Raw genomic sequence first — 9,683 nt, 5'->3', positions numbered from 1 at the left:
TTACCACATGTCATCTTCTCATTCATTTGGACACATGATATTTTATAGAATTTTTAAAATTTCTATTTTCCACTTGTCATTTTATTAAATTTTTTATTTTATTAAATTAAAATTCCACATTTAATGTGTAAGGTAATATGTATGTAAAGTATTTATCAGAAAGAATTTATATATGCAATATATTCAATACATTAAAGTTTCATTAATTTTAATAATTCAAATATTTTTTATTTTTTTTATAAAATTAAACTTTTCAAATTATTAAAATTTTATATTTATTTATTTTTAATTAAACCATGATCTCCCAAGTAAATTAATCAAATAGGAGGAATGAAATGGTTATGTTGCTAAAGATTCAGCAAAATGGATTTCCCGCCAACTTATCGGCCATTCCCGCGATATTTCTGATGCGGTCACATTCTTTTGAAGTCACTCCCGCCGGGTTCCACTCTTCTTTAGCCGCCTCCCACAGCCTCCGATTCAAAACAAAACCCTAACACCGAAAAAACATTAGCTCAGAAGAAGGTTTGGCAATGGAAGCAGGTCTCGGATCTCGGAAACGGAAGCATCAGTCATTGAAATCCGGTGGCATTTTCACTCGAAGCAACTCGCAGATTTATGTTCGCCAACGCAGATCTGGTTACGCTGGAGCCGACTCCGTTCGAACCAGTAATCCTATCTTGTCGCTTGAAGCGACAACGAACTCACCGATGGACCAAGATCCGTGGGGAAGCACGGCTCATCCAATTACAAGTGAAGTCTTAGTCAAGGATCTTCGCGTGAGGAGGATATTTTCTCCTATGACGGTTCCAGAAGAGGATTCAAGTGTCGGAGCAGTCGATTTGAAAGCAGATTTTGATGTTCGTAAGACGAATGATGGAAACCCTAACGTGTCTTCTTCTGAAGTTAATCCTGGTCATTGTGATTTGGGGGTTTCTAGCTCTGTTGTCATCGATCCGAAACCTAGATTGCAAAATATTGTGGATTCTTTTCTGGTAAGTGAGAACAATGTCATGGAAGCTGATGAGTTTGTTAAGACGCCACCAAGAGTCTCAGATTCCGACCAAAACAATGTCGCTGCCGAAAATAGTGGTGTCATTTCTATTCCAAACGAAGTCGGCCAATCATCGGTAAGAGAAGATTAATTGATATGATTTTACGTAATTGTTACTTCTTCAGATCCATGACAACTGCAAATCCATTACATGTTTACATCTTACTGAAGCTGTTTATTATTATTAACTATATAATGATTATCGCTTTGTGTAATCAAATGACAGCTGACGAGTTCGCGTAGCAAGAAGAAGGTGTTCATAAATCGGGGCTCATATAATAGCTATAGAAGGTTGCTCCCGTATCTATCGGACATAGGAACAGATGGTACATATGCAACTCAATTACTTCTTTATCTATACATTCACATATCAATCTCTTGTGTTATCCCACTAGCGTCTGCTAATTCTTTTCATTCATTTCCTTCAGATTCTCCAAGTTTCGAGATAGTTGAGGCCACAATGACCAAACAACAGAAATCAAGCACCATTGTTCCTAACATGGTTGCCTCTAAAGATAAAGATATCGATGCAGTACCCAATCTTAACAGTTTGGAAGATGCTGTCATTGACAAATTGGATGAGTGTGAGCAGACGACACCACCAGATTCAGTATTAGTATCCAAAATGGTAATGTTCAATCTTCATTTTTCCAATATGATTGCTTTCCGTTTCATGTTTTATTTAAAGGTTCCTGATTTGGATCTTGATTGCTGAATGCTGATCTTCTCCTACTTGTGTATGTTTTTTTCTTCTTTGTTAGGTACTTAAACAATCTTCTAGAATGAAGATGCTGCAAACTCCAACATCATTTAGTCATAGAAGGTTGCTTCCATACTTGACGAGTGTTTCAGAACCTGAGAAAACCTCAGAGGAAAACCAACAGAATATTAGTATCTCCATACAATCAACCACTGTAAATGAGAAATCAGATTCTCCTATCCCTACTTTGACTCCAGTCAAATCACCATTTGAAAGCATAACAACAATTACTCCAGATTCAAATGACAATCTTTTGGATTCTAATGGGCCAGATACTAAATCCATGGAGCCAACTTCACAGATAGAGGCAAAATCACTAGCTGAAGAACAGGAATCGCTTAATAAAGACTTGAAATGTATTGAAGAAACAAGTCCTGATACAAATGACAATCAGAAGCCAATTAATGAAAGCACACATGAATCTTTATTGCAGATTGCACCACTAAATTCTCCTGAAAATAATAAAGCTAATTCTATAAATGGGATTTTGAAAAGAACTCCAAGAGGATGCAGAGGGATCTGCAACTGTTTGAATTGCACATCTTTTCGTCTGCATGCAGAAAGATCATTTGAGTTTTCAAGAAACCAAATGCATGATGCTGAAGAGGTTGCTTTAGAGCTCATCAATGACTTGAATTCTCTCAGGAACATTCTGGAAAGAACTGGTACTGATTCTAATGAGGTATTACATCATCTTTTCAAGACTGCTTTCATTCGTTTCTTTATTACATCATTCCATTTAACATTACGCTTTCAACTTATTTGTTATTAGGTGAAAGAAGTGTTTGCAAAAGTTTTGTATAAGGAAGAAGTAGCTAGGGCAAAATTGGCGCAAATGAATGAAGATTTAAATAATCAATGTAGAAGCATGGGAAAGTAAAAATTATTCATTTCTTTCTCTTCTTACTATGAAAAAAATTAATGAAACATTTTCTTCTTCCATGATCTCTTGTTTCTTGGAGGAGATAGTTTGGCATTGTAGTCATATAGTTTATAGTAAACCAATCGTTGTATGGCGTTATGTTAATGATGGTTTGTTTATACTAAAGAATATCAAGTAGAATAGTCATAAATACAAATGAGTAATTCGTGATATTCTTATCTTTGTGTTTGATTTCTCTTATTAGGAATAAACTATTGTTAATAACAAATGAAGATCATAATTAACAACTATCAGTAATGTGCAATGAAAAAGGTTAAATGTGATGGTAGTTTTGGTTTTATAATTATAATGCTTATTTTAGTTACATCCAATTTTTTACAATTTATTCCCATGCCCATCCCGTTGATCTTTTATGATTCTCTTATAGCAGATTATAGTGGTTATAATAGAAAACTGTCAATTTAGTTGAATGTTTAGCGTCAAAATATTATTAAAGCTAATAAAACTCTTACTAACTTTTATTTTGTGACTACTTTAATTTCTTATGGGATGTCAAAACCACTAAAAACTGTCGACATACAAAAAATTGTAAAGCTTGGGATGTCTTCACTGATGAAATTGAAATATAATAGTTAAACATTGAAAATGATTAAAATATAATATAAAACCAACTATTTCTAAACAATTTGGAATGGATGGAGATTTCGGGGGCGGGGGGATGCAATCTCGGTTTTGTTTGTCCTCATTGATATCCTTACAAAAAATTAATATATATATCTATATATATATATATATATATATATATATATATATATATATATATATATATATATAAGGGGAGAGTTCATGCGAAAATGCAAATAATTTGCGAAAACGCGAAAACAAGAAAAACCAATGATATTGTGTCACCTCAACATTATATTTTGGAAAATAATTCATCCAAACTTTGAAATATATGATGATAGATGATAAATTGTTTCATATTAGCAAAGTATGATTTTTAACATTTTTATTAAGAAAACATGAATTTAAAAATGATTAAGGACGTAAAAAAAATTAATATATATATATATATATATATATATATATATATATATATATATATATATATATATATATATATATATATATATATATATATATATATTAGGGGAGAGTTCATGCGAAAATGCAAATAATTTGCGAAAACGCGAAAACAAATGATATTGTGTCACCTCAACATTATATTTTGGAAAATAATTCATCCAAACTTTGAAATATATGATGATAATCGATGATAGATGATAAATTGTTTCATATTAGCAAAGTATGATTTTTAACATTTTTATTAAGAAAACATGAATTTAAAAATGATTAAGGACGTAAAAAAATATAATTATCAAAACCGTCTTTAAATCTATATTACCATAACACCGTCCAATGTAAACTTACTATATTTAATTTATTGCTAATAAATTTATTTTTTTATAGTACATGTGCTTGATTTTCACAAGATAAAATCTGTTTTCGCGTTTTCGCAAGATATTTATATTTTCGCATGAACCTACTTCTATATATATATATATATATATATATATATACCACTTAAATTATATCAAAATTACAAACGACTTGATGTTTCATGACATTAGCAACTAAATTATGTTCAAAGGAAAATGTTTACAAAAAGTAATAAACCTAACACATTAAAGAAAATTACTTTGAATTTTTTTTTTTTTTTTTTTTTTTTTTTTTTTTTTTTTTTTAATAGAAAACAATATATTAGGACACGACCAAACATGCCATAAATGTCCCCATACATAATGGTTTGGTTGTAAACCTTTTCCTTTAGGGGAAAGAAGACCTTTGTAAAGTGTATGAGTAGGTCAAACATAACAAACAAATATAAAATCAGAAAAGGTTCAATATCTTCTTATCAAATAATTTTATTTGTATTTCTACTCATTGGATGACGATAAATGTCAATCAATAAATGAGATGAAGAAAAAATAATGATGTATTACACATGTCAATTATTAAACATATATAAAACGATTAATATGAAGGGAAATCGAATAATCTAACTACTTTTTAAAAATTATTACGCATGTCAATTATTAAACATAATAGAATGATTAATTAGACGTAAGAAATAGGGGGAAATCGAGTAATCTAACTATATATATATAGGAGAGGGTTCATGCGAAAATGCAAATAATTTGCGAAAACGCGAAAACAAGAAAAACCTATGATATTATATCATCTCAACATTATATTTTGGAAAATAATTCATCCAAACTTTGAAATACATGATGATAATCGATGATAGATGATAAACTGTTTCATATTAGCAAAGTATGATTTTTAACATTTTTATCATGAAAACATGAATTTAAAAATGATTAAAGACGTGAAAAAAATATAATTATAAAACCATCTTTAAATCTATATTACCATAACACCATCCAATTCAAACTTACTATCTTTAATTTATTGCTAATAAAATTATTTTTTTATAGTACATGTGTTTAATTTTCATAAGATAAAATCTGTTTTCGCGTTTTCGCAGGATATTTATATTTTCGCATGAACTTACTTATATATATATATATATATATATATATATATATATATATATATATATATATATATATATATATATACGTTTTGGTCCGTAATTGATTATTCCGGACATGAAAACTGGCACAAGCTCAATACTGGAGCCAAATGGTATGTATATGGATCCCACACAAAAAAATCCAGAATATGTTCAGTTTATTCCGGACTTCGGCCCAATGTCGGGGTGGTCCCGATAAGTAGTTTTGTATGCTTGATGTCTTTGTGATTCATGCATGTTTATGGTATGTGTTATGTGTTCCGGACTCCGATCCGATGTTGGGCAACCCCGATGCAGTTTGTGTGAGTATGTTATATGTTTGAGTTTATGGTATGATTCAGTTTATTCTAAACTTTTGTCCGATGCCGGACAAGGCCTGATGTAGTGGGCGAGGACCAAGTTATTCCGGACTCAGTCCGATGCCGTACAGGGCCCGATGTAGTGGGCGGGGCCCAAGTTATTTCGGACTTCGGTCTGATGCCGGGTGGGGCCTAATGCAGTGGGTGGGGCCCATTATTTGTCGTATGTGCTTTGTATGGTATGTGGTAGTTTAGGGGAGCTCACTAAGCTTCGTGCTTACAGTTTTAGTTTTGGTTTTAGGTACTTCATCTAGCAAAGGGAAGGGTTCGAGCTAATGACATAACACACACCACAATCTTTCTTAGCCCGGGAGTCTACTCTGATATTTTGGTTGAGATTGTGATATGTTGACAGTTTTATGTGATTCTGGAGATACATGTTTTATGATTTTATATTATGGAGATGTTATTATGTTTGCTAAATGATTTTGAAAACGAAATTTTTGGTTTGTATTTTTGGGACGTTTTAGGGGTTTCGGAATAAGGGTCCGAAATAATGTCAAGAATCTATGGCATTTATTGCTCGGAATGTGTAACATCCGGATTTTCAGGTACATTATATAATTATTATTTTTAGAGATTTTGAGAGAGACTCGGCGAGTTGATGCTTAGACTCGCCGAGTAGAGTCGCGAATTTTCATCCAGGTTAATGACCGGACTCGGCGAGTCGACTAGTGGACTCGACGAGTCCGCGCTGTTTAATGAAACCCTAATTTCCGGGGTTTGAGACCTATTTAAAGGCCCTTATGGCCTTTATTTGCGGCTACCAGTTGATAGAGAGAGAGACCCCAGAGTGTTTGAGTGTTTTGAGAGAGAAAGGAAGCCATTTTTGATCCTTGTGTGGGTGATTTTGCAAGAAGAAGGTGACCATGGCAAGAGGAAGCTGAGGAGGGAGCTAATCTGTGGATTTCAGAGCTTAAGGACTCCATCTTGAGGTACATATTCAATCCTTCTTCAATTTGGGGTGTTAATCCTTGAAAGTTAGGGTTTCTAGCCCATTTAGAGTATGATTGTTAGTGCATTTGGTCCCTTCTTGTGTTGAGACCTTAAATCCTTGATCTTTATTGAGTGTTTTGGAGAGATATGAGTTTTGGATGGCATATTGAGGCCATTTCTTCAAATAGAGCCATGGGGTCCTTGCATGGGCATCAAGATCCAAACTTTACGTGTTTTTATTGCTTTAGGAGGCTAGATTTATGAGTTAGAGGAACGGATCTGACCTCAGGAGCTCATTTTAGCTCGAGCATGGCATGAACTTGCCGAGTCCCAAGAACAGACTCGGCGAGTAGGGTTAGGGTTTCCCGTAAGTCACTCAGTAAGTAACTGGTCGAGTTGGGGGAATGACTTGGTGAGTCAGAAGGGGGTAGAGGGTTACAGGTGGAACTCGTCGAGTTCATAATTGAACTCAACGAGTTGAGTCGGGGTGGCCCCGCGATTCATGCCAGGTGTAACCTGTCGAGCAGGGGGAGGCTTGACGTGTCATGAGAGGCTAGAGAGTTAGTGGACACGTGTAGACTCGCTGAGTCGCCCAAGTGCACTCGACGAGTCAGGTCAAAGTTTGACCATTGACTTTGTTAACTTTTAGGGATTGGTCAACAATGGGGTCTTTAAGTCAAGAGAGGGGTAAAATGGTGTTTTACCCATCTGAGAATGCTAAGAGAGGGGTGGGTCTAGTCTCGAGAGTTATATTTATGAGCGTATCTTACTTTATGTGATTAGGCAGAGGCTAGACTATACTGCTACTGAGTCAGGGATTTACTGAGACATCTGAGGTGAGTCTTCTCACTATACTTTACCTTGAGTGGTAATTAGAGTTATGTGACATAGTTAAGCCCATGCGTCCATCCACTGAATACACGGGAGCGTACTCAGCTAGTACGCCCAACGTGTGCCTTGGATTCCCAAACCATTGCATTAAGCACTTTAACAGTTAAGCCCTTTTCCAAACTCTCAGATCTGGTCCCTAAGGGTGACTTAATACATAAAGTTTGCAACTTTATACCCATGCATGGCTTAATGAGACTTAACACTTAAAAAGAAGCTTAATAAAGCTCTTAACACTTGTATTGACTAATATCTTTCATAAAGTTTGCATTTTTATGAACAAGGGACCTCCATGGAGCTAAGATATAACTGTTGGATTAGTGTCTAAGTCCATAACTATTTTGGTATGTACTTGACCCGATGGTGCATGGTCCTTTTTGGGTTGCCTTCACCAAAGCAACTTGATAGGATGATTTATGGAGTTTGTGAGCCATTAGAGGAGTGACACTTGTGACTCTAAGCCTTCCAAAGTCAATACAAGGAGATTTGGGATTGTTATTGCTACATAACAATCAAGGTAACACTATAAACTTATTCTCATGTTAATATGATTATATATATGCTAGAATTAGGGTTTATAGTCTTGGATTCAAAGCATGTACAATAGAGAAACCTAGATCCAAGCATTAGGGTTTGTATGAGCACATAGGATGTATTATGACCAAAACCCATCAGTGGTATCAGAGCCTAGCTTGGTTTCAATTGTATTGATGCATTGTATAACTGAAAAAATTCGTTTTTTGGATTGTGGAGGCTGGACTCACCGAGTCCATGGCTGAACTCGCCGAGTCCATGCCTGACTCGACGAGTCAACGCATCAGATAATGCTTATCTCGGGATTTCTTGCTGTTTTTGCATTAGGAAAGTTACCTTATCATGTTAGATCAATATAAATCCGATTTTATGATATATATGACTATATTCTTGATCTAATTAAAGATAATTATCAATTAACAAGATAATTGTTTCCTTATAAGATAATTGATTAATTATTTTGAGTAAATTGATAAATTGTTTTGCAAGAAATCATTAAACAAATCAAATATGGATAATTATGTAACTAAATGTTAGTTTAGATTATTTGTTATTTGATCCTTGTTGTTATGAAAGGTTTCATATTTTCCCCTTTAGGTTTTATAGTTTAAATTTGAACCCAAAAGTTTTGAAGTTTTGAAATTTAAATAGTTAAAACCCTAATGTTTTGAAAAAAGGTTTCAAAACTTGCCCTCAAGTTTTGGAATTTAAAAGTTGATTAAAAGGTTTAATTAGAAATGTTAAATTCTAAAACCCTAATAATGTTTTGAAAAGTTCAAATCACACCCTTATGGTTTTATTAATTAATTAAAGAGTATAATTAAAAGAGATTTAATAAATCCATAAAGGTTTAGGTTAACCATTTAATTGAATTAAAAGTGTAATTGTTAAAGTTAACCATATAGTATTTTAAAAGTATAAAATACACTCTATACTATATATAACATTAAAAGTCTAACATTATATATATGTATGAGTAAAAGTCAGTCTTACCGTTAGTAGGCCTCATTCACGAAGCTAGTCTATAAGGGGTGTTTAAGGAAATTGCCTATAAAATGGCGATTGAATGGGTATCCACTCTTACCCACCGCACTCTTGACTAGTGGAGGGTCGTTAGCCGAACGGGTAGGATAGGACGAAACCTTCCATTATAAGTATAATGAAATACAAAGTAACTAAATGTTTTTCAAATTCCCAATCTTAGTTACTTAGGAAAAAGTGAATTGATGCAATTCCATGAAATTACACTTTGTGCCCTTGTGAAGACGTTAGTGGAGCGTGTGTGGTTTACTGGCACACTAAATGGTTCTAAGCAAAGGTAGCAAAGGGTGAATCAATGTTTGTCATAGTTCGGTGGAGCGTGTGTGGTTTACCGGCACATCGAATAGGTGATTGTAACATGTGAGGGCACCATGTAGTTTGCATGGTTATTCACACCCGCTTTGTGATCCTCGGCATCCCAGTCACAAACAAGAGGGGCATATCGAGATTTAAACATGCCATTGAAATGTTCAATGAATCTCAAAGGATCTAGGAGTTTTCATAGATTTAAAACTTAAATTTCTTTTTCGTTTTTCATGGTGGAAATTAGTGAATCGTCATTCACTTACCTTCAAATGTTCTGCAATTTGGGTTACGGCATCCCTCTCCCGAGTTGTAGGATATTGTGTTGG

At 34.0% G+C, this 9,683-nt stretch overlaps 1 protein-coding gene across 1 annotated transcript; it reads left to right on the top strand.

Annotated features, from left to right (window-relative positions):
- Positions 1-342: 342 nt before the first annotated feature.
- Positions 343-2,841, top strand: LOC144999965 (uncharacterized). The gene is made up of 5 exons (XM_078959106.1): positions 343-1,130; positions 1,281-1,380; positions 1,483-1,682; positions 1,816-2,496; positions 2,587-2,841. Exons 1-5 carry the CDS (start codon positions 534-536, stop codon positions 2,692-2,694), a joined length of 1,686 nt encoding a protein of 561 aa, XP_078815232.1. The 5' UTR covers positions 343-533; the 3' UTR covers positions 2,695-2,841.
- The last annotated feature ends 6,842 nt before the right edge of the window (positions 2,842-9,683 follow it).

This window comes from Lactuca saligna, chromosome 6, assembly GCF_052625555.1.
Source record: "Lactuca saligna cultivar CGN05327 chromosome 6, ASM5262555v1, whole genome shotgun sequence".
Classification (NCBI taxonomy): Eukaryota; Viridiplantae; Streptophyta; class Magnoliopsida; order Asterales; family Asteraceae; genus Lactuca; species Lactuca saligna.
Note: the sequence above shows the minus strand (reverse complement) of the source record. Positions and strands in the feature narration are given on the sequence as shown.